Below are 24,467 nucleotides of genomic sequence, written 5' to 3' on the forward strand. Positions count from 1 at the left end.
GCTCTGCCTTCATCTTTAATGGCCAGTGCGGTACAGTCAGTGGACAGACGCGTGGACGGGACCAGAGGGGGTGGGAGGGCGCCTGTCCTGCCCCTGGAGAAGCCCGCGGCTGGCAGGATGCTCCAGGAATCCCCCCAGCTCAGGGTGCTGAGCCAGCCTGGAGCTCTGGAGGGACCGCCCCCCACCCTCTTCTACTTGCCAGGGACCCCTGGGCACGTCTGTCCCTCCCTGGACAGGGCTCAAGGCCTAGGTCGGGGGTGTGACTCCAGCCAGGCTGTGGACCCTGCTCATGGCCCTCAAACTGTGCCCTCCGGTATCACAGGCGGCTGGAGGAAACGGGGAGGTCGACCAGGCTCCCTGGGCAGACAGACCCCCAGGCCTGTGGCGTCAGGTGGGTACCAAGGTGCGTGGGGGTGCTGGCGCGGCGTGGGCACACCCAGGTTGCAGCTCCCTTGTAGCAAAGGCATTTGCTGGGGACCCAGGGTTTGAGGACAGGGTGTGGGGGCAGGCCTGTGGGAGCGGGGTCCCCAGTGGAGGAGGTGCCGCCGACGGTGGGGCCAGGGCCGTGGGGCCCTCAGAGCGGACCCAGCAGGGGACGCGGGCTGGTGGTCTGCTCTCCTGAGGCAGGGGGGTGATGGCTGTGAGTAACCCCACAGAGTGGGCCGCTGGACACGGGTGGGGGGCGGGGGCAGGCGGGAAATGGCGCGGACCATCCGTGCGCCCCCAGGCACTGCAGGCAGGAGTGGGGAGCAGGCCCGGCGGCCCTCCCTGGGCGGGGCTCAGAGGCCAACGGGGAAAGAGGCGTTGGTGGCCGAGGGGCGCAGGCAGCTCCGGTGGGCGTCCCGCGTGAGGCTGTAGGTGCAGTAGGCCACGGCCGAGCCCAGCGTCAGCCCCGTCATGTAGGACACGGTCATGGTGTTCCCTGTGGACAGGACCGGGCCTCAGCAGGCGGGGGCGGGGGACCCTGGCGGGCCATTGCCTGCGCTGGAGCCGAAGTCCCGCTCCTGGGGGGTGAGGCAGTGACCACGGCCAGCTCCTGCCGTCCCAGGGCTGCTCCTCCCTGACGGACCGTGCTGGGCGGCCCAGGCCTGGCCTGCTTCTCTCTCCAGCCTCCCTTTCTCTCCACCTTGTCATGGATGACCTGGGGTGTCCACCGGCCTCCCCGCAGGTCCCCTGACCAGAACCCACCTCCAGTGCCCCTTCCCCACTCAGCCCCCTCTGTCTCACTTGACAACCGTCCAGCCTTCCTGCCCTGAGCAACAGGCCCAAACTTGGGAGTCCTTCTTGACCCCCGCCCCCGGCCCTTTCTCACGCTCCATCTCCCAATTCATCAGCTGCCCCTGCAGGCCCCACGGTCAAAACAGATCCCGGAACCAGCGCTTTCTTCCAGGCTCCTCCCACCTCTTCAGGCCACCTCCCTGGCCCACGCCACCGCTTCTGCCCCCCGGGCCTTTGCACATGCTAGTCCCGCCACTTCCCCTGCACCGTGGCTGGCCCCTCACGCCTCCCTCCACGGCTCTGTTCAAGCCGCCTCCCCAGCGATGCCTTGCCAGACTTGCGCGGTGAGGCCCGACCCTGACTCCTCCATTCCATCGTTCTGTTTTATCTTCCTCCAGCACAGCACGCCTTTCTATGCTCTCTCTGTCAGCTCTGGACGGTCAACCCCGTCAGCACAGGGACCGCGTCTATTGTCGCTGTGTCCCTGGAGCTCGGGCAGGGGCTCACCGAGCCGTCGTGGGACGAATGAGGAAGGGGATTGATGAACATCCCAGCCTGCACGCTCTGAGCTGACTCACCCCTGGGACCCAAACGCAGCTGCTTGCGGTGTGGCCTTGACTTCTATGGGCCTGGGTTTCCCTGCCTGGCGGTGAACAGTCTCACAAGGCAAGTGGGCCGAGGGGGGGCCTTACCTGCCAGCTCCCGCTGCTTGGGGCCCACTTTGCCCGCCGCCAGGATCATGGGCACGCTGCCGAAGTAGCCATTGCTGATGCCCATGAGGAGGGAGAGGACGCAGGGCCAGGCCGGGTGGCGGAGGGCAGGTGTGCCACTGGGGTAGACGCACAGGATGAAGAGGGGGATGAAGACCACGCGGAGGCAGGAGCAGGCCAGCAGGTGGGTGCCCCGCCAGTCCATGGGCAGCGCCGCCAGGATCTGCGGGGAGACGGACGTGTGGGCCCCGGCCTCTGCCCTCGTCTCTCCAGACCCATTCCTGTCCCTGGACGCTCCCGGCTCAGGCCGTGTCCCTGTCCTTACCAGTTTTTGTCCCTGAAAACCGACCAAACCCCTCATTATGGCGACACACAGGCCGTGCAGTGTGCTCAGCACTCAGCTAAACGCGACACGTGTCCTGCCTCAGTCCTCACAATGCCTTCCCCTGGGAAGGGGCGGGCTCGCGACCCCATCTGGGAACACGGCGGCCCAAAGAGTCAGGCCCACCTCTGTTAACTTGTAGGAAGCGGCAGCAGCTGGACCCGCTAACTAAGCCTGGCTCGGAGTTTCTCAGACCTCCCGGCTGTGTGACCCCAGACAGATGACTCTCCCTCTCTGAGTCTTGTGTTTTTCTAGAAAAGCCCAACTGGCTAGCCTGTTCTGGGAGCTCCTAACCCCCTTGCGTGTCTCCATACCTGTGCTGCCAGAGACCCCCCCCAACCAGTGAGCCTGGGGCGGGTGCCACGTGCCCCTCCTCTTGCCCCTGGCTGTGGTCTGATCCAGGGCTCAGCTCCCACCCTCCCCACCCGGAGCCACGTGCATCTTCAATTGGGGGCGCTCTCCCCTCCCCCAGGGCGGGGCCCACCTTGCCCACGAAGTCGGAGAGGTTGAACACGGCCATCAGGAGGATGGGCAGCCACTCGCCCAAGATGCAGTGGCGGATCTCGGACTCGAGACCCGGGAACAGGCACAGCGTGATAAAGTAGGTCACGGCGATGGAGAGCATGTCCGCCCAGATGACGCGGGCCACCACGTAGCGGTGCAGGAGCAGGGCTGTGGGCGGCCGGCGGGGTCAGAGGGCCGCGAGCCCGGGGGCCCCTGCCCGCAGCCCGCGGGAGCACCCGCCCCGCCCCGCCCCGCGCGCAGACCCGATGCCCGGGCCGGCCCGCCCACCTCGGAAGGAGGGCCAGCTGCGCCTGATCCTTGGCCGAGGCACGTCGAAGCGCGTGTAGGCGCCCCCGCCCGTCACCTCGTGGGCCGGGCTGTCCTTCGGGGACCCGCCGTTGGCCAGCGCTGGGCCCTGGTGCTCCTGGAGGGAGGACGAAGGGGGCGGGGTTTGCGCGCGGGTCCCGAGGCCCCACTGCTTCCTGCTGTCGGGCAAACACGCCAGGCTCTTCCCCACCGCCCAGCCTCTGGGCCTGCGCTCCCCTCTGCCCCCCACGCCCTTCCGGCCGCACGGGTCAGGTCTCAGCCCAGAGCCATGCGGGGAAGTTCCCTGACCATCAAGGGGGCCCCAGCTTCTGACCTGGGCCTTGTCACTGGCCTCCTGTGGGCCGGTCTCTGGCTCACTGTTGTGTCCCCAGTCCAGGGCCCAGCGAGGGCGACTCGCTGGAACAACGCCTTCGAGAACATTCTGGCTCCCCTTGCCCTGACCTCCTCGTGGCCGGCTCCCCGGCGCCTAGCCCCCACACCTGCCATCCCTGGGCCCTCCACGGGCTACGGGCTACGCAGCCCTGCCGCCACCAGAGCGCGCCCCGGCCCCCAGGACGGCTCCGCGCGGACCTCAGGCCGCAGGTGTGGGCCATCACAGCCATGGGGACGCCCAGGCTGCAGGTGTGGTCCCTCACAGCCGACGTGGGGTGTGTGTGTGTGTGAAGAACTCGGGGGCTGTCATACCCAGAGGGGACTCAGGCCCCGGACATGCGCGCCACCGAGGGATGGAACCGTGGTCCACGTGAGGAAGGATGGCCCGTGAGAAAGCGCCTCGGGCCACAGAAGGAGCCGGAGCTTGAGACGGCAGCGGGACGGGGAGCGCGGCTGGGACAGGGTGGCGGCCGTGCCCGGGGCCCCCAGGTGCCCGCCCCCGACCTCGCGACTTACAAAGTGCACGTCCCCGGCGGCCACGTCGTGGTGCACGCGGTAGCCGGCCCTGCGGCTCGGGCGGCAGTGGCGGGGCCGCGCCGTGTGGTAGAGCACGAAGCGGCTGCCCCGCACCAGCAGGTGCAGCAGGAAGCAGAGCAGCTCCAGGCCCGCGGAGACCAGGAAGAAGATGAGCGTGCCGGCCCTCTCGTCGGGCAGCAGCAGCTTGGTGAGGATGCGGCTCAGAGAGACCATCACTCCCGCCGTGCCTGCGGAGCAGGGGCCGTGACGCCGACCCCGCCCCCGCCGGCCCGGCCCCGCCCCACAAGCTAGCCGGCAGCCCTAAGACTTGCCCACAGGAGGCGTCCTTGCAGACCGCCCCTCCCCGGCCCGCCGCCTGCTCACACCCGCTCCCGCCCCGCTGGAAGCAAAGATGGAGTGCCTGCTGTGTGCCTAGCACCGTCCCGGCCTGAGGACACAGTGGGGATGATGCACACAGGCCCTTTTCTTCTGAGGCTGGTGGGGAGAGACCCCAAGGTCTCATAGAAGAACACCAGGATTTGGGGGTACAGGCAGAGACCTGGGCCGGGGGTAGAGGGCGGGGACGAGCATCCCTGGCAGGGGGCTGGCATGAGCTCTGCGTGTTCCTATTTGAGGAGCTGAAAGGAAGTGGTGGGCTTCGAGCCAGGTGGATGGGGGGGGGGTCACAGCAGGCCAGATACCTTCCTGGGGGCCCCTGCTGCTTGGGGCTGGGTGGAGGGAGGAGCTGCCGCTGTGTGGAGCGGGGGCACCGTATGAGGGGGTCGGCTGCCTGGACCGCGGACTGGAGAGGAGGGATCAGCTGGAGGGCGGGCAGGCAGGCAGGCCCTCGCGACTTGTGGAAGGATGGGGTGTCGAGTAACTTTCAGATTGAGCGTGGGGGTGCAGTTCACTGAGGTGGTGGGAAATGACATGGTGGGCTTGGGACAGTGAGTCTCAGATGCTAAGTGGCGGTGGCTCATGGGTCTAGGGCCTCGAGGAGGGCCTGGTGTTGAGGGACAGCACTTGACATCACGTGTGTGGATGTGTGTGGGCACACACACGCACACACAGACACACAGCACATGCCTCACACAGGCGCTCCAAGACACTCCAGACCCACGCTCAGAGGGGCAGCTGCGCCTCACATCCCAGAAGACCACACACCAAAGAGGCCATGCCCTTCACAACCAGATTCCTGGGAGTCCCGCCCTTGCTTCCCGCCAGGCATTCCCACCCCAGGTGCCCAGGGCTCCTGAGCCCCACCTCAGGCCCAGGGAGAGGCTCTCAGAGCCCAGGAAGCCCAGCGCCCACTCCTGGGGTCTGCAGATACTCACTCTCTCCTGTCATCACCCCCTGCGTGTACCTCTTGGGCAGCATCCCTGTGTACCCGTAGAAGCTGGATTGCTGCACTTGAGAGAGAGAGAGAGTAGTAACCGTGAGACACCACCTGTCACCTGTTCATAAGTTCAAGAACACTTGTGTTGGCAAGAGCGTGGGGAAAGGACATGAACACCACTGGGGGCAGACAGACATGGTCCAACCACCAAGTGGGGTGTGGTGGAAACAGCACTGCCTGCCTTCCATGTCCCCACCCTGGACTGGCCAGGCTCCCCCACCTCCTCTGGTCATTGACAGCCAAGCAGAAATGACACACATCACTCCTGGACCAGGCAGGAAAAGCCCACTTGGTCTCCCGGTCTTTTCTCCCCCAGGGGCAGCTACAGACAAGGCCACGGGCTACAAATGGAGAACCACTGTCAGTACCAGTGAGTCTGGAAAGTCCCCAGGGACAGGCTGGACGTGCAGCAAGAGGCAGGAGTAAGACTGGTTCTGTGAAGCCACTGAGATTTCTGGGCTCATTTGTTCCCAAGCATAACCTCTCTCATCCTGACCAATAAGACAGAAGTGCAGGGACTTCTCTGGTGGTCCAGGGGCCAAGACTCCTTGCTCCCAATTCAGGGGGCCTGGGCTCAATCCCTGGTCAGGGAACTATTAATAGATCCCACCCGCCACAACTAAGACCCAGTGCAACCAAATATATATATATATATTTAAAGACAGAACTGCAGCAGTATCTGGGCAAAATAAAACCACGCTGGCTCACACCCTATCATCTAATGACTCCACGCCTAGAAGTAAACCCTGGAGCAGGACTGGCACACGAGGATCTCACGGTTGTCACCAGGATTTTTAAAAAAATAGAACAGGCCTGTGTACAAAGCCTGGATTGAGAATATTATTTCACAAAGCCTTGATTTCATTTATAAACACACACACACACGTTTGCTGGGTCATAATGTGAAATGCATTTCTTCATGGAAGTCATGATCAACAAAACTACTGGCCTGGGCCTTTGCAAACATCGCTGCCATAAAAGACAGGAAAACTGAGCGCCACTTGGATTAAAGACACTACCAGGAATGCAGCACATGGTCCTGGGTCAGAAAGACAAAAACTACAGACGACGTTATAGGAACAGTCTGTGAAATCTGAACATGGATTGTAGATTCGAGACAGTGTATCAGTGTTCAGTGTCCTGATTTGGGCAATTGTAGAGATGGGAATACCAGGCCACCTGACCTGCCTCTTGAGAAACCTGTATGCAGGTCAGGAAGCAACAGTGAGAACTGGACATAGAACAGACTGGTTCCAAATAGGAAAAGGAGTACGTCAAGGCTGTATATTATCACCCTGCTTATTTAACTTATATGCAGAGTACATCATGAGAAACGCTGGGCTGGAGGAAGCACAAGCTGGAATCAAGATTGCCGGGAGAAATATCAATAACCTCAGATATGCAGATGACACCACCCTTATGGCAGAGAGTGAAGAGGAACTAAAGAGCCTCTTGATGAAAGTGAAAGAGGAGAGTGAAAAACTTGGCTTAAAGCTCAACATTCAGAAAACTAAGATCATGGCACCCGGTCCCATCACTTCATGGCAAATAGATGGGAAGACAGTGGAAACAGTGTCAGACTTTATTTTTTGGACTCCAAAATCACTGCAGATGGTGATTGTAGCCATGAAATTAAAAGACACTTACTCCTTGGAAGGAAAGTTTTGACCAACCTAGACAGCATATTAAAAAGCAGAGACATTACTTTGCCAACAAAGGTCCATCTAGTCAAGGCTATGGTTTTCCCAGTGGTCATGTATGGATGTGAGAGTTAGACTGTGAAGAAGGCTGAGCGCCGAAGAATTGATGCTTTTGAACTGTGGTGTTGGAGAAGACTCTTGAGAGTCCCTTGGACTGCAAGGAGATCCAGCCAGTCCATCCTAAAGGAGATTAGTCCTGGGTGTTCATTGGAAGGACTGATACTGAAGCTGAAACTCCAATACTTTAGCCACCTCATGCGAAGAGTTGACTCATTGGAAAAGACCCTGATGCTGGGAGGGACTGGGGGCAGGAGGAGAAGGGGACGACAGAGGATGAGATGGCTGGATGGCATCACTGAGTCGATGGACATGAGTTTAAGTAAACTCTGGGAGTTGGTGATGGACAGGGAGGCCTGGTGTGCTGCGATTTGTGGGGTCGCAAAGAGTCGGACACGACTGAGCGACTGAACTGAACTGAGACACGGTTCTAGGAGAAATGTCTTAGGTTTAACTGTTACTGTAGTGAAACGCCCTGAACTGTGAGTGTTAAGGCAAAAAGTGTGATGATGTCTGGAGTAACTCCTGAAGGGTTTAAAGAGAAAACGTTCATTATTTTATATATATGTATTACTTATATGTTCATTATTTATATATATGTACGGGGAAATTTATATACACATCTACTTTAGAAGTGGGGAAAGACAGAGAAAGCCAGAGAAGGAAAGAAAGCATTTGCAGCAAAATGTTTACAATTGGGGAATCGAGGCAATAGTGAAGGGCAGGGAGGCCTGGCCTGCTGCCCTCCATGGGATCAAAGAGTTGGATGTGACTCAGTGACCGAACAACAATACGAAGGTGACAGGTATATGCAAACTCATCATATTCTTCTTGAAACTTTTCACAGGTGTGAAATAGTTTCAAAATAAAACATTTTTTTTTTTTTTAATTGGAAAGCCCGAGAGAAACACTGACATGGAAATATGTGCCTGAGAGTTTGTGAAGCACAGCTTATGCCTGAGAAAACCAGGGCAGTGCCTTAATGTCCGCATGAGACTCTTGGGCGTGTGGACATGTGCCCAGCGCACGCAGCCCTGTGATGTGTGAAAGTGGACATGCCCGTGTGCATGTGGACACACACCAGCCCTGAGCCTGGCTCGCCCTGTATAACACGCCCCCGGCACACAACTCAGCCCACGCCTGCCCCGGGTCCTACCTGTGCAGCCGAAGGCCACGGTGCCCACAGCGGCCAGGTTGATGGCGTAAGCCTGGTCCCTGGAGAAAAGCTGCAGCCAAACGTCGCAGATGCTGATAAAGAGGAGGGGGCCCAGCGCTAAGAGGTAACCTGTGTGGGGAGAAGCCAGAGAGGGGAGCAGTGAGCGGTGGGCTGGGGGAGCCCCCTCATCCCACACAGGGCCAGGTCTGAGGTGCTCTCTCTCTGCCATTCCCCTTAGGACTGGGAGCGCAGGACATCTTGGAGGTCTCAGTGGGGCACCTGGAAGACTTCCTGGAGGCAGTGCCTTTTGAGCTGGACTTTGAAGCTGAATGTTCCCATGGAGACAAATGGGAGAGAAAAAGCAGGGGAGAGCAGGGGCCCCGGGACACACGTGGGGCACACAGCAGCCTCCCCAGGTGTGGGCATCATGCCAGCGTGTGCTGCACCCCATGAGCCCGACCCGGTTTTCACAGTGGAACCTGTGACATTCCTAGGAGGAGGTGCGCCCATCTTACAGACAAGGAGAGTGAGGTGCAGGGGATGGAGGCGTGTGTGGTGGCCAGAGGGGACGGCTGGGAGCCGGGCGGGCAGCGGGCAGCGTACCCGCGGTGATCCTCGTGTGCAGGCTCAGTCTCTCCACCAGCGCGTTGTTCAGGAGCACGGCCACCAGCGCCACGAGGATGTAGGTGAGGCTCATGTCAAACACAATCGAGGTTCCTGCGGGCGGTGGGGGGACGCTGGGGGGCAGCCGGGGCTCAGGGGAGCCCCAGGCTCTGCACCTGCCCCCACAGAGCATTGCTTCCTCCCTCTGCCCCAAAGGGGCTAACAGCCCAGAGGGGGTGAGGGGCTGCCCTGGGGTTATGCAGCAACTCACAGCCGAGCTAGGGTTTGAAGAAAATGGGCCCCCAGAGTAGGGTGCTGCCCGAAGGGTTTCTGGAGGGCAGCAGGCCCAAGCCGCGTGAGCAGGGCAGCGTGCGATGGCAGGACGAGGCTGGGGGCCCACCTGGGTACTTGTGGTGCAGGTAGTCCACGTCGGTGATGAAGCTGTTGTAGGGTAGTAGGAAGCCCACGCCGGCCAGCAGCATCGCGAAGTAGATGGCGTGGTAGCGGTCGTCAGGCACCGGCTCCTCTGCCGACAAACCCAGACTCCGGGTGAGATGTGGACGGGCCCACGCGTGGCCACGGCCACCACACTGAGGCTGCAGGCCACCGCCACGGGCACAGTGGACCACACCCCCCCCATCGTGACCACCTTCAGCATCGCCACTCCTAATACTCAGCCACTGAAGCCATCATGACTGTGGGCACTCTCCATCCCTCTGGCCACCGCTGCCCACACCACTGCCATCACGGCCAGCATCAAAAGTTACAGAACACCGTGGCGGCTGTCACCATCATACCACCATCACGACAACCATCACTGTTCCGTGGTCCATCGTCACCCTGGCCGCTGTCACCCCGGCTGCCATCCATCCCACAGCCGAGGGTGGCAAAGCCAACCATGCATCACGGCTATTGGCATCACCATCACAGCCACTGGGACCAGGGTCACGGTCACTGGGCCACTGTCTACCCTCATGGCCACTGCCGCCCAAGTCATCACCGTCGCGGCTACTAGATCGACAACCACCCACGCCACGACCAGAGCAACCCTCGCCACAGCCGCTGTCCGTTACCAAGAGACCACCACCTCCGTGACCCTCACTGCCGCTGTGACTCTCATCATCATGGTCACTGAAGCGCCTGGCTGGACAGAACACTGAAATGGCTTTTTGCAGACTCAGTTCAGGGCCAGCTGGGTGGCAAGAACTAGTGGGGCTGAGACAGTGTTCTCTGGGAGGCTGTCTACGCTCCAAGTCCAGGTCCAATATACGGGGCTGGTTCTCCTAGAGTTAGCGTTCTCATACCCAGGAACCACGGCGAAAGTGAGAGTGGGCCCAATCACTATGACCTGTAGGGGTCCCCTAGCTAGGGATACTGATGCTTTCAAACTGTGGTGCTGGGAAGAGTTTTGAGAGTTGCTTGGACAGCAAGGAGATCAAACCAGCCAATCCTAAAGGAAATCAGTCCTGAATATTAATTGGAAGGACTGATGCTGAAGCTGAAGCTCCAATCCTTCAACCACTTGATGCAGACTGACTGATCCAGAGTCGACTCACTGCAAAAGACCCTGATGCTGGGAAAGACTGAGGGAAGGAAGAGAAGGCGGCGACAGAGGATGAGATTGTTGGATGGCATCACTGACTCGACGGACATGAGTTTGAGCAGACTCTGAGAGATGGTGAAAGACAGGGAAACCTGGTGTGCTGAAGTCCATGGGGTCACAAAGAGTTGGACACAACTGAGTGAACAACAACGGCAAAACGTGCGCTTCCCACCCCCATGTCTCCGGGCTCTGCTGGTGCAGGGGGCTGCGTTCCAAAGGGCGGGATGGTTCCACCCCGAGACACAGTGATCGTGCAGGGGATGGGGTTGCTGTGCCAACTGCGGGGGGCGGGGGGCTGATCCTGACCATCATGGGGACATCCGGGTGCTCCCACGTGTGGGTCTGGAAGACGGGAGATTCCTTATGGCCTCTCTCAGGACGTCCGCTCCCTGTGATACAGTCCATGGCAAATGACACCAACCCAAGTCTAGCAGGACTCCTAGTGCTCCAGAGCCTTCAGGACAAGAGCCCTGACCAGCTAAGGTGCTGGTGGAGGGCACAGGGAATGTGGGGTGGGGGGTGGGAGAAAGTAGTTATAAATACCAGCTATAGCCATGTGACTAGCCAGACAGGAGGACTGACTGAGCATTTCTTATTTTGATATGAACACTTGTGTGTATATGTATTAGGGCTTCCCTGGAGGCACAGACGGTAAAGAATCTGGCTGCAATGCGGGAGACCTGGGTTCGATCCCTGGGTCGGGAAGATCCCCTGGAGAAGAGAATGGCAACCCACTCCAGTATTCTTGCCTGGGGAACTCCATGGACAGAGGAGCCTGGCGGGCTACAGTAATCAAATGCTCTTATTTTATTCACTTTCTCACCCCTGTATCATCTAACATAAGGTGTGTTCGTAACAGTTAACTCTGCATCTCAGTATTTAAGTTTCAGGGAGCTAAGAAGAGGTGTGAACATTAACGCACAAGGACTTTGCATCCCCTGGGGGAAGAGTTAGTGTGTTTTCGTGACTTGCCCAAGGTCCCTGAGCAGACAAAGAGACGGGAGCTCTTTGGAACCCAAATCTGCCTGACTCCAGACCTGAACGCTGCCCACTCTGCAAGCCTGCCCTATTTCCTTCACCGAGGGAACCTGAGGCTCAGAGAGGTGAGGTCCTTGCTCTAGGACACACGGTCAGGTAGTAAACAGGGTCCTTGAATCTCACATCAGTCCTCTCTCCGGGGACTTCACTGAAGTGAAGCAAGGCTGGCTCTGGCCAATGAATGTGGCCAACATAACATATGTCGCCTGCAGACGGAAGTCTGCACACGGGTCAGTGCACCTTAACTTAAGTCCACGTTAAGAGGGAGGCTTCCCTGAACACACTGGGACACACGGCGTCGGGGAAGGCACTGGGACCATGGGCTCCTCTGTCACCGAAGCAGGTCTAATCCGTCCTGACCAGTGCTGGCTCCCGGGCTCAGTGATCCCCTCACTGAGCTTCCCCATCCCAGGAAGGCTCGGGAGGACTCCCAAGGCCGACCCTCTGCTGCCCCTCACTCACCAGAGTCCGTGAAAATCGGGATGCCCCTGGTCCTACCGCCCTGGGCCTGCGTGGCCCCGGCCACCGCCTCCTCCAGGTGGCCGCCGTCAAAGCTGAAGCTCATCACCACGCTCCCGTGCGGCGTGCTCGCCACGCTGGCCTCCCGGGGGCGCTGGCTGCCCACCGAGCCCATGGCGGCTGCGCTGCAGAGAAAGCAAAGGAGGCCGGATGGGGAGCCCAGGAGAGGACCCCCGCCCCACTGCCCTGCTGCCAGGCCCGCACCCCGCAGGGCCTTCCATCCTCTCTATTCATCCCATCCTTTTTTTTCCCCTCTTTTTCCTTTTTTTGCCATGCCACATGGCTTATGTGGTCTTAGCTCCCTGCCCAGGGATTGAACCTGGGCCCTCGGCAGTGGAACTGCAGAGTCCTCATCCCACCCATCTTGAAACACTGCGCTGGATGCAAACCTAAGCGGACACGTGATGTCACGTGACTTGTGTCTTAAGATGCTCCCCGGCTGCAGCAGGGAGCAAGACTGGAGGACTGCATGAGGGTGGCGGCGGTGGGTACAGTTGAGAGGGAAACAGATGCGCTGGTGGGGGAGGGATGGTTTGAGCACTCTGTGTACCAGTGAGGCACTCGAGTGTCCCATGAACCACTGCCCTCTGGGAGGAGGTTCCAACATCCACTCATTTGACGGCTGATGAAAATGAACGTGACTGGGTGAACAGCTCCTCTGCCCCGACACCCCCGTCTCACAGGCAGTGAGCAGTGGGGCCTAAACCTGGACCCAGGCCTGTGGGTCCCCGAGCCACCACGGCCCACGTACTGGGGCCAGCGACAAGAGGTGGCGGGAAGTCCTTCCTCTTCTGCTCTTGCCTCAGTTCCAATCTGTATCTTTGGAGGAAAGGAGCTAACTGATCCTCAGTGGAGGTGGTTGTTCAGTCCCTCAGTCGTGTCTGACTCTCTGCGACCCCATGGGCTGCAGCATGCCAGGCTCCCCTGTCCTTCACCATCTCCTGGAGTTTGTTCAAACTCATGTCCATCGCATCGGTGGTGCCAGCCAACCACCTCATCCTCTGTCGCCCCCTTTTCCTCCTGCCCTCAATCCTTCCCAGCACCAGGGTCTTTTCCAGTGAGTTGGCTCTTCCCATCAGGTGGCCAAAGTATTGGAGTTTCAGCTTCAGCATCAGTCCTTCCAAAGAATATTTAAGACATTTCCTTTAGGATGGACTGATTTGAGCTCCTCGCTGTCCAAGGGACTCTCAAGAGTCTTCTCCAGCACCATTGGAGAAGTTGAGTGTCTAGCTTTTTTCCCCTAAAATACTGACCAGTTTATTTTTGTAACAACCTTTAATCATTTATCTGACTGCCAAGAGGATACACACTCATTGTAGGGAACAGAAACAGAGATGAGACGTGGCAGCATCGGGCACTGAGTGTGGCATCCCTACTTCCTGATTTCCACCCCCGCCCCCCCGCAGTGCGGGTCGGGGGGACCCATAGAAGAAGCGGGGAGAGGGACCGCTTCCCGAGGGACCCCCGTGCCCGGAGCCGCTCTGATTCTCCTGAGCTTGGCCCATGGCCACACCCACCCCCACCTCTGCTGGGTTCATCTTTCCTCCAGCAGCCCAGCCGCAGTCTACCTGCTCCCAGCCTGCCCTGGGCTTCCCCTACTTCTTTGCTCCTCGTAGAGACCTTTAGTTGGGGTCTGAGAGTCTGGAGCCTTCTTTGCTTCCAGGTGGGTCCTGGGGAAATTCTGTCCCTGCTGGCTGGGGGCTGACCGGCAGATGGGTACCCAGGAGCAATGTTGGGGGGGGGGGGTCCAAGAAGCCAAGTGTGACCCCTCCTCCAGGCTCAGCCCAGGACCTCCTGCCACATCCGGAGCTGGGGGGCTGAATGGGACTCAGGACGGAGCTCAGCCTGGGGGTAAATGGCTGTGGCCCTGGGCAGGGTCCTGCAAAGAAGGCTTGGACACCCTGGGTCCCCCAGTCACCCAGCCTCCCAGGCGGGCCCAGGGCAGGGGCGGGCTGCAGCGCGGTGGTCTGTAACGATGAGCACCCCTCCTTCCAGCCCTGGAGGATGTCCACCTCCGACCCCCTGGCCTGTGTTCCCGAGACAGACGCGGTGCCCAGGACACGCGCGGCCTCTGCGCTGAGTTTTCTGCCTAGTCGAGAGGCCACGCCGCTCAGGAGGCGGACGTGCTCCGCATGGAGCCAGGAGGCCACCCTGCTGCTCCCAGACGCTCTGCGGGCGAGACGGGCAGCTGCCACTCACACTGCCTGGGCCGCTGTGCCCACATGCTCCTCCAGGCCCCCTCCTGGGAGGTGCTCAGTGGCCCCAGGACCCCTGGTGTGACCTCCCATGTTGGCAGGGCAAGGGGGGCTGGCTGGAGGGGGCTGCCCCTTGTCTCCTGGGCTGCATGCCTCCAAGCCGACCCTCCAGAGCCCCCCACGCCCAGCTCCACTCCACACAGGCAGCCCGGAGCCTAGCTCTTCCCCCCGGCCTCTCCTCCTCAGGGTCTCGCTTTAATTAAACTTTATGGACAGGCACATGGGCACAGGGGTCTTCTCCCTACCCCAGCAGTCCTGAAGGCCCCCACTTCGCAGAAAGAGAGACGGAGGCACAGAGAGCCGGGTCCAGGGGCCACAAAGCGTGTGCTGGAGCCCCACCAGGCCGACCGCCTTTGGCTCCCCCCTATTTCAGAGGCAACTGAGCTCTAACTGCGCCCTCAGGGCACTGTGAAGGCTCCGGGTGTGTGAACCCCAAGGCCACGCCGACCCCTCTCAGGGGCTGTGCTCTAGCCGGAGGGCACAGGGAGCCTGGGATCCGCTTGGAAAGCCAGCCGGCTAGTCCTCCTGGGGCCTCAGGCCCCTGTGAGCCCCTGGCCCTGGCTGGCTGGACGCCCTTGGATGGCCCCGCCCGGGACCCCCTATCTGAGCCAGCTTGTAAGTTCCCTACTGCTCTTTCCCCAGCCAAGCCTTCCCGACTCGCCGAAAGTCCTCACTGGTGGTTCTGCCCACAGGAAAGTGGGTTTCGAGACCCTCGGGCCACCCCCTGCCTGGAGCGCGGGTAGGAGGCAGGCGGGAACGCACGGGCCAAGGCGCCAGAGGCGCCCGCCGGCCCGGGGTGCCTGGCCCCGCCCCTGGCCCCTGGCCTCGGTGCTGCAGTGCCCCCACCCCCGGCTCCCTCGGCGAGACCAGCCCCACAGCAACGCAGTCGGTTCGCAGGCCGGCGCTCCCGGGCGAAGGACAGACGGTAGGACCCCTGGGAGGTGACCTCTGGGCGCAGGCCCCACCTCTTTCAGCCCCTCTCCCGAAAGCTGGGAGGGGGCGGGCAGGGGGTAGGGGCGCGGTGGGGCGGAGGAACTTCCAGGGAGGAACTTCAGCTGGAAGGATGCTGGGGTGTGCCCGGGGAGGAGGTGGTGCCCGGCCCGGCAGGGCCTGGAGCCGCCGGCCACTCTCCGCTTCCCAGGTCTGGGTCCTGCGCTCGCAGAGGGGCTGGTAGCGGGCTGGCCCGGTCCGGAAGCTGGACAGGGTGCGCGTGGGAGCCCGCTCATCCCGGGATGGGGTGGGAGGATGAAGGTCTCGGGGTCCCCGGGGTCACGCGCCCGCGCCCCTAGACTCGGCGGCCGGAGCCGGCGCGGAGTCGGGGGGGAGCACGGAGCCGGGCCGCGCGCGCCTCAGACAAAGGCTCCGACAGGTCCCTGCGTCCCGGCTGGCCAGCGCCCCGCCCGCCGCCCCCGCGATGGCCGCTTACCTCGGTCCGGTCGGGTCTGGGGGTGGGGGGGGGGTCCTCGGGACGTCCGGCCCCGCCCGCGCCCGACGCCCCCGCGCCAGGACCCCTGGGCGCCCGCGCCCCGGCCCACTGCGCCCCGCTCCCGGCACCCCGCCTCGGGCCCGGCGCGGCCGGCGTCCTCCGCGGGTCCCGGTCCGCCGGCCCCCGGGTCGGCGAGCGCGTCCGGGGGGCGCAGCAGCCGCGGCGAGCACAGCGGGGGACCCCGCGCTCCGCCCCGGCCCGCCCCCCGCGCGGAGCCCCGCCCCTTCCCCTCCCCCTCCCCCGCCCTCCGAGCCCGCGGGGAGGGGGAGGGGCGGAGACTGAGGTCTGGGCCCCCCCTCCCCGGTGACCTCGGGGTGACCTGTGGCTGATCTGGCTACCACTGCCCATGCCCACCTCCGCGCCTGGGTGCCCAGTCCCACTCCCCTCCCCATCTCCCCGTTCCCCGTTCACCTCCCCCAACTCCGGTCCCCTCGCCTGGGAGGCCTGTGGTGCTTGAAGAGTGGGTGGGACAGGTCACCCGGTGACCAGATTCAAGTTCTGAAGGATGAGTAGGAGTCTGCGAGCAGGAGATCCTGTGCATTCCAAACAGGTCTAGGGGCTTCTGCAGCCTCCGTCCCCACTCTTGCCCCGGGGTCCCCTTGCTCACTGCTTGGGATCAGACGCTGAGGATGCGGCTTACCATCTTGGAGCCTCAGTTTCCTCCCAGGGGGATGGACTTACAACCCCCCCAGGGCTGTTGGTCCCTGCGTGCGCCTCTCTGGGAGCCTCCCTTTGCTCATGTGTGACCTGGGAGGAGCCCACCGTGCCTGGGAGATGGGAGGGAAGGTTCCTTGTCAGGAGAGGCGTCCAACCTCAAGGGGAGGAGAGGTGGGAGGTGGATGAACCTACCCGTGGGAAGCCCCCCACTCAGGGCTGAGCCCCCCCAGGAGGGATGCACACAGGTGCCTGGCAGACACCCTGCCAAGCTCCCACCTGTATGCCTTCCCCTCACTTCCCACCAGACTAGCCCCTCCTCCTGTCTGGTGACCCACCTCTGGTGGGCTGGAAGACAGGGCCAGTTGCTCAAAGTCATTAATCTCAGCGTTAATGAGCCTGGTGTCTCCCAGGGCTCTAGAGCTTTGAAAGGGCCAATGCAGGAGGCCGTGGTGGAGCTGCCCTGGTGCAAGGAAAAATTATTTGGTGCCCGTGAGACACTGTTCCAGGTGCAGGGAGCCCATCAGGGTCCCTGCCCCCATGGGGTTTCGCAGGCAATTGGCAAGTGGAATCATTTCCGGAAGCTTCAAATGCCTGGAAGACAGAGAGGCAGTGGTGGGAGAGACAATGGCGTGTGCCTTCCGGGGGTGGGTGGGCGGGCGTCATTGTCTAGCGGTCAGGGAAGGGCACTCTGAGAAGGTGACACTGGACCAGAGAGACTGGCCCCTGGTGGGGAGCTTTGTGGGAAGGGTGCTCTGGGCAGAGGGACCAGCCAGGGCACAGTCCCGAGGCCAGAAAACCTCATTCTATTCAAGAACAGAAAGAAGGCCAGTGTGCCTTGAGCAGAGAAAGTGAGAAGCCACTCTGGGGGGACGAAGGGGGGCAGAGGGCAGAAACCAGCCTGAGGGGTCCTGTTGGAGCATCTTATTTCTTTATTTTGGCCACACCGAACAGCATGTGGGATCTTAGTTCCCCAATCAGGTATCAAACCCACATCCCCTGCAGTGGAAGCAAGAAGTCCTAACCGCTGGACTGCCAGTAAAGTCCCTGGAGTGTTTTAGTCGGAGGAGGTTTTTAAGCCTAGATTCCTGGGGTAGGGGGATGCGAATTGGAACAATCCTCCTGGAAAGTAAATTGGCTTAAAAAAGATGCCTTTGATTTGGAAAATCTAGCCTAAGGAAATAATTCTAAAAATACAGAAAAGGCTTTCTGTACAAAAACATTTGCCATAATAGCCAGACATTGCAAATTGTCTGGTTACCCAAGAAGAGAAGATAAGGAATATTCATCATGGTGGGAGACAGATGACATGATTGTTATATTGGAAAAAAAACCAAGAAAACTAGTGGAATAATTTGTCACCACTAGGATGTACCATTTAATGTGGAAACTGGCCATGTGAAAGCAAGTGATATATAAACAGGAAGTGGGAAGAAATACAAAAGATACTTTGAACTTTGTGGCCCAAATTGGAAAAACTGGATAAAATGATTTTCTGGGAAAATAAAAATGAGCAGACAAGCTGCCATCAAATGAGAAATCAGATCTAAATAGAACATTTACTGGAGAAGAAATAGAGAATTTTGTTAAAGAACTATGTCTTCGCTGCTCCCAAACCCCAGGTGTGGGCAGTTTCACAAAATTACGGAATTCTACCCAACCTTTAAAGAACAGAGAGCCACACTGCAACATCATCCTTTCAGAGCACAGGAAACAAGAAAGACCGTCGTAAACCTGAAGAAGGTTTCTCTAGGAAAATAATAGGCGAGTCTCACCTGTGAATATCAGCATAACACCCTAAATAAAATATTACCAAATAGCGATTGCTTCTGAGAAAGGAGATGGTGGGGGCGGGATCAGAGAAAGGACACTGATTTTTTTACTGTCCCTTCTTGTACACTGAATGTTTTAACATCACTTGGACAAGCCCGATACACAGTGTGCACACAGTATATTTATTCTGCATAGAGGAAAGACTAGAAGGAAATGCAGCAAAATGTTAAACTGTGGTCGCCATTGAATGTGGGGACTGGAGAGGCATCATCCTCTCTATTTTTCTGACTTTTTTTTTGGTTATGCTGCAGGGCACACAGGATCCTAGTTCCCTGACCAGGTTTCCTGTGGGTGGAAGCCCGGAGTCCTAACCACCGGCCCTCCAGGGACGTCCCCGCCTTTTCTTTTTGCTGAGATAAGTTTCATTTTGCTAAGACAGGGGAGAGACTTCAGGGTTTAGATGAGGGCCAAGGTCTGGGAGGGTGAGTGATGTTGCCCGTGTCCAGAGGACCTTAGCAGGAGCTGGCGACATCATGGGGATGGTCAGGGCTGTGTCGTGGGGGCTCCAATGGGCCTGGGAGAGGCGGATGCATTTGAATAGGGCTCAGAATTGAGAGGGCCCAGGCCACTGCCACAGCTTGCCACATCAGGACCCCCAGTCCAGCCACGGGCTCCGCAGGGCTCACGTGAAAGCCACACACACCTCCTGTCTGCGCCGCTGACCTCGGGAGGGTGTTTGCCACGCGGCACGACCGTGGCTGTGGTCACTGATACACTGCTCGCGCTGTGCCCTCTGCCCTGCTCTTGAATGTCTCCTTGCCGTGCACCCTGCCATGGGCATCACACCCAGGGACCTTGCTTTACACTCGGAGGGAGATAGGAAGACTTCCTCTTCCCCCCGGGGACCCTCAGCCCTCAGCAGCTGGCGAGAGCTCGGCCCTCCTGCTGTGCGGGCCGAGGCCACTCACCCCCTCTCTGTCTTGCCTGGAAAAGGAGAACCGGAAGGACTGTTGTGAGGAGTAAAAGACGTGGCCCTCTTCACCAGGGAGGGGGGCCTGATGCTTGCTAAGACCTCAGTGCACATTCACAGACATCCTTCCCTGCGTCCCCCAGCTGCCCTGCGCCGGGGACCCCTACCGTCGTCCCCATTCTACCTGCGAGCAGACAGACCCGGAGAGGTCCCCAGCCATCGGGCAGGGCCGAGTCTTTGGCTCTGCCTGCTGAGTGCTTGGGAGCGAGTGGCAGACCCGGGAAAGTGTTCTCTGTGGGTGAGATCTGGGGCCTGGCCCGCTGTCACTGCCGACAACACCCCAGCCTCGCTGACGGCAGCAAAGACCCTGCTCTTCGAAGCCTGTCCTCCCGTCCCTGTGAGCGGCCTTCCCTTGGAGAAGCACCCTCTGCCAGGCTGCAAAACACAGCCAATTAAGGCCTCCTGGAGCAAGCAGGTGACGGGCTGTGGCAGGGCCGAGGGAGGGGCCTGCCGTCACCCTGTTCAGTCACCCAGGCTCGTGGAGGCGGCAACTTGGCGCAGAGAGAGGGTGGGGTGGGGTCTGCTCCATGCCCCAGAGTGACCAGGGGCCGTCACCGTCGGGGACCAAGGCCCCGGCCCGGCCCGCACTCGGCAGGTGCTGGGCGCTGCTCTCAGGGGCCTCGGCAGCTCCTCCCAAAGTCACCTCTCACCAGGATCCTACCAGGGCCTCCTCCCAGCTTGCTAGGCAGATAGAGAGAGCTTCCTAAAAGCCGTCCTGCTCCTACTAATCTCCCGTGACCCCTCAGGGTCTGCAGGGCTAACACCCAGAGCCCAGAGTGTTCTGACCCCAGCTGACCCTCCCTGTAACCTTCCCCACGCGCATGTGATGAGTGGGTGGGAAGGTGGGTGGGCTAGTGGTTCTGTCCCAGCAGCAGAGATTTGGCTCAGCTGCTCAGCCCAATCTGATATAATTGTTTTAAAACCGTTGTGGGGTTCCTGTGTATCAAATTATAAGCCGTTCCACTATTGGTAGGTAAAAGCTGCACCCACGCATCTCTCAGCGCTGGGCTGAGGAACAAGGTCCCTATGATTTTCAGAAGCTCTCTAGTCTAATAGAGAAAGTCTGAGATGCCTGCTTTTAAGATTCTTAGAAGCCTTTTCATCTAGCTGAGAGTGTTTCAAGTCACTACCTTAAATATTTCTTTTAAAAAAATGTTTCTTTAAAAAAGAATTATTTATTTACTGGTGGTGCTAGGTCTTAGTTGAGACATACAGTCTTTGATCTCAGTTGCAGCATGTAGGATCTTTTAGTTACAGTATGTGGGATCTAGTTCCCTGACCAGGGATCAGACTGGGGCCCTCTGCCTTGGGAGTACAGAGTCTTAGCCCTTGGGCCATCAGGGAAGTCCCCTTAAATATTTCTTAACCATATCGTTTACCCCTGACAATGGTACTTTGAAATTTTGCTTGACCCAGGACCATGTATTGTTGGCAATACTCTACATTCAATCTTTCACAAGGGTGATGGTTTTCCTGGAGGCTCTTGGGCTTGTTCCTGCTGGTGGCCCATCTAACCAACTCTCCAGGTGGTCTCAGGGGAGGCACTTTGGGCTCAAGGCGGACGTTTTAGAATAACTCCCACCATTGCAGTGACAATAGCTACCAGCCTGCCCGCTCACTGTCCATCTCTTCCCAGGGAGTCGGTGCCTCCCAGACCACCATGGCCCCCCAACGAGACTCCGTGTGGGAGTAATGTGCTCAACCCAAAGACCAGCGGGTGTATTAGGGTATTTTCCTGTCCCCTCCAGCTATAGAGTGAGCTTGGTTTATTTGTTTGGAGGGAGGGACTCAAGTTAATCTCAAAAATAAATGTCCACAAAAAGGGCAGATACAGATTTTATGCATAATAGTAGAACCTGCAAACAGCCTGGGGCCTTGCAAGGGAAGATGGTTAAACAGACTGTGTCCCAGCCCTACCATGGAATACTACTCAGGAGTGAAAAGGAACACGCTGCTGCCACCCCCAGTGACCGGATGAACATCAAGTGCAGTTATGCTGAATGGAAAAGACAGACCCAGGAAAGATAGGTGCAGAACTCTTATCGTGTGGGTCCATTCACATGAAATTCTAGAATAGACAAGATGAATCCAGGATAATTCCAGTCGATGCTAACCCTTGGGAAGGGGGAGGGGGAGGCATCAGGTGAGCAACGCTCTCTGTTTTGATAGAGATTTGGCTAATCCAACATGTCCATCTGTCAAATCTCAGCAAATGTTCACTTTAGATTCGTGCCTTCCACTGTTGGTAAATTTTGTCTGAAAAATCCCCAAATATTGACCTCTAGCTGCCACTCTGCAGGTGTGGGGGTGAAGTGTCCTGGTGTCTGCAGCTGGCTTTGAACTGCATTGAAGGAAGGTGGGTTGCTGGGAGAAGGGGGGGTGGAGAGCTGGACTCTCCGAAACAGTGGGTTCCAGGCAGGCTCCTCTGGGGGGGCCTCTGGGGGTCCCCGGCATGACTCTTCCAACTCTTCCTTATGTTGAAAATGTTTGCAATGACATGTCGGGATGCGGGGTGTGGGGGGCGGAGAAGGTGCACCCCGCCACGCTCCCTCCCCACCCCGCCCCATCACTGCGAGGGCTGTTCCAGTCCATCTGCTTCCCGCAGAGCCCAAACCTAATTTATTCCCAACTTATTAACTTAAAGCCCATTAGAATCTTCCCATCGACCGGGACATGCAGCCAAGAGTCAGGCAGAGACCGGCAGGAGGGGCTGGGGAGGGAGAGGCAGACAGAGACCCCCCCGGACAGAGGCTGGGTGCTGACCTGGGTCAGCCAGCTGCCGCTCTGGGCAGGGCCGGGCCTCCGCAGACGGCGGAGGGACGGGGGTCTCCCCCCAGAGCACCTCCCCTCTCACCTCTTCTAATTCATACAGGGACCGGGGAGTCCCCTTTGAGGGCTGGGGAAGCCAGTGGGGCGGTGGGGAGGCTGGGATGAGGGAACAGAGGGTCTTGTAACCATGACCCTGCTCACAGCCACACCACACACGAGCCGGAGTCCACGCTCACAGTGACCCCAGGACACGGTGGTGTTGGTCACCTCAGGGCAGGCCCCGGAACCAGGCTTCTGACCCAGGCGGAAAGGCCCCGTGGGCTGGCCGGGACCCCCAGCCCGAGCCTTGCCGGCATCACACCCCGGGACGCAGTCCGCTCACCCTTGCCTGTGCTCTGCGTTCGAGCATCGTGGTGTCAACTTGGAGAAAATGAGACGCAACCCTCTGGGCTAAAAAGGCAACTTGAATAAGTAAAACCCCAGGATTCTCTCCGAGGAGGGCAGGGACGGCGTGTGTGGTGCTGAGCAGCCCAGGGTTTGGGGGGTGGCACTGACAGCTAGCGCTGGGAGCCGGTCCTGGGCCAAGGTCATTGCTCAGACCCTCGCAGTGAGTCTAGGAGGGGAGGGGCCCAGCTCAGAGAGGCCGGCTGCCTCGCCCAAGTCACACCGCAAGGCCAGGCTGATGGGTGTCCCTCCTCAGCCACCCCTGTCTGTCCTGGGGTGGGGCACGCTGCTCCCCAGAACCCCCCAGGCCCCTAGGGCTGGAGGTCAGAGGGAGGCACACCCGGGGCCAGGTTTCCGGGACCAGGGCCCCGAGCCAGCAGTGTCATCTTGGGGTCCGCCCCTCAGGACACCCCAGGCCAGGCAGTGAGCGGGCATAAAGGCTCCCCGGGGCCCTGCTGGAGGTTGGCCAGGGCGGCGGCAGCTGCTGGCCAGGCTCCAGGAGCTTTTAGCTGGAAGAGCTCTTCATTACAGCCGCTGAGGACAGTGGGGGATGGGAGCCTCGGGGGACCCTGGCTGGCTGCCGCACCCGAGCTCTGATCTCCACCTCCTGCAGCTCCGAACCTGCCCCACGACGCTCCCACCCACCCTGGACTGCCCACCCCCAGCCCCTCCCTTGAGGTCCCAGCCACACCCAATTTCCCCGAGGCTTCCCTTCCCCCAACAACAAGGCGATTCTTTTCTGCCCAAGCTTTTGCCCACCTAGTTCCCTCCACCCCCACCCACACACACCCCTCCCCATCCCGCCAACTCCTATCTCCCCACGAAGGCTCAGCACCACTGTCCCCCGCACACAGAACCTCCCCCAGGCTTGGGCATGTTGGGGGGAGACCCTGAGCACTCACTGGGGGTCACCAGGCCCTCATGGCCTCTGAAGGAAGGCCCAAGGACACCCCAGTATACAGATGGGGGTGAGGCCCAGGGGAGGGAAGGTGTCTGCCCAAGGTCGAACATTAGCCCAAGCTGAGAGGCCTCGAGGAGTCAGCCCGTCTCTGAGCCTCGGGGCCCAGCCTGGAGAAGGTCTGGGTCAGTGAAAGGGTCTGGGTGAACCAGCTACCACTGGGGTTGGGGACAGGACCCTGGGGCCACCAAGCTGACCCCAAGAGGAAGGCAGACAGGGTGACCAGACTCCCAGATCCCCGGGTTCCTAGAGCACCCGAACGATGGTTCATGTCTGGCTCGCTTGCCATCAACACGCCCATTTCACAGATGAGGAAACACGTGCCACAGGCTGGCCCGAGTTTTCCCAGCCAGGCTCTGGGGAGTGGCAGGAAAATGGCCCCGAATGGCCGCCGCTCCTGGCCATGCCTGGCCCACGCCCGGCCTTACCTGGGGCTTACCTGGGACTTCGCTGTGCTCCCTCTGAGGCCTCTCCCCTGTGGAGTCGGAATTTGCTCGTCAGACACGCGGCAGGAACGAGCCTTTGTACTCTCTATTTACAAGAGGAGCCTTGTGAGCAAATTAGCAGGGTAACCAGGGAAATGTTTGGCTTCCGTGGGTGGGAGTTGGAGCCATCTGTTCCCATGTGCTGAGAAAACACCCGAGCAGTCAGTCTCTGGGGCCGCCGTGCCCAGCAGAGCCATGCAGGGTGCCCCGGGGCCCTGCGGGCTGCGTACCCCCCAGGCTGCGCCCCCACCCTCTCAGGACCTGCCCCGGTAAAGCTGAGGGGCCCCGTCTGGCACTGGGACTCCTGAAGGCTTCCTGCCTGCCTCCCTCGTCCTTGCCGTGTAGACAAGCCCCTCCCCAGCAGGAGGAGGCTGCCAGCCGTGAGGATGATGGAGTCGGCCTCCCCGGCACCAGACTTTGGGGTTGGATCTACCATGGCACTCATTTGTTCCCGAGCTGAAAATAGCTGCATTGTCTCCTCTGATTATAAAGATGATAATTCGCCGATCCAG

At 59.8% G+C, this 24,467-nt stretch overlaps 1 protein-coding gene across 3 annotated transcripts; it reads right to left on the reverse strand.

Annotated features, from left to right (window-relative positions):
• On the reverse strand, positions 1 to 24,237 carry SLC29A4 (solute carrier family 29 member 4). 3 transcript variants are annotated; one of them, XM_061153738.1, is made up of 11 exons: positions 23,910 to 24,237; positions 12,045 to 12,226; positions 9,342 to 9,467; positions 8,942 to 9,055; positions 8,339 to 8,467; positions 5,364 to 5,438; positions 4,030 to 4,277; positions 3,103 to 3,238; positions 2,795 to 2,982; positions 1,911 to 2,151; positions 1 to 922 (listed from the first exon to the last, which is right to left on the reverse strand). In XM_061153738.1, the coding sequence occupies exons 2-11, from the start codon at positions 12,214 to 12,216 to the stop codon at positions 780 to 782; spliced, it is 1,572 nt and encodes a 523-aa protein (XP_061009721.1). In that variant the 5' UTR covers positions 12,217 to 12,226; positions 23,910 to 24,237; the 3' UTR covers positions 1 to 779. The 3 variants fall into 3 exon arrangements, with proteins under 3 accessions (XP_061009721.1, XP_061009722.1, XP_061009723.1); XM_061153739.1 differs by having other exon boundaries at positions 23,899 to 24,237; XM_061153740.1 differs by lacking the exon at positions 23,910 to 24,237 and adding an exon at positions 16,483 to 16,559.
• Positions 24,238 to 24,467: the final 230 nt, after the last annotated feature.

Source organism: Dama dama, chromosome 10 (genome assembly GCF_033118175.1).
Source record: "Dama dama isolate Ldn47 chromosome 10, ASM3311817v1, whole genome shotgun sequence".
Taxonomy (NCBI): domain Eukaryota; kingdom Metazoa; phylum Chordata; class Mammalia; order Artiodactyla; family Cervidae; genus Dama; species Dama dama.

Coding starts and splice junctions, on each gene's coding strand:
- SLC29A4 (XM_061153738.1), bottom strand. CDS start 12,216: ATGGGCTCGGTGGGCAGCCAGCGCCCCCGGGAGGCCAGCGTGGCGAGC. Junction 2,152..2,794: donor TCTCCGACTTCGTGGGCAAG/GTGGGCCCCGCC, acceptor GTCTCCCCGCAG/ATCCTGGCGGCGCTGCCCAT. Junction 923..1,910: donor CAAGCAGCGGGAGCTGGCAG/GTAAGGCCCCCC, acceptor TCCTGTCCACAG/GGAACACCATGACCGTGTCC.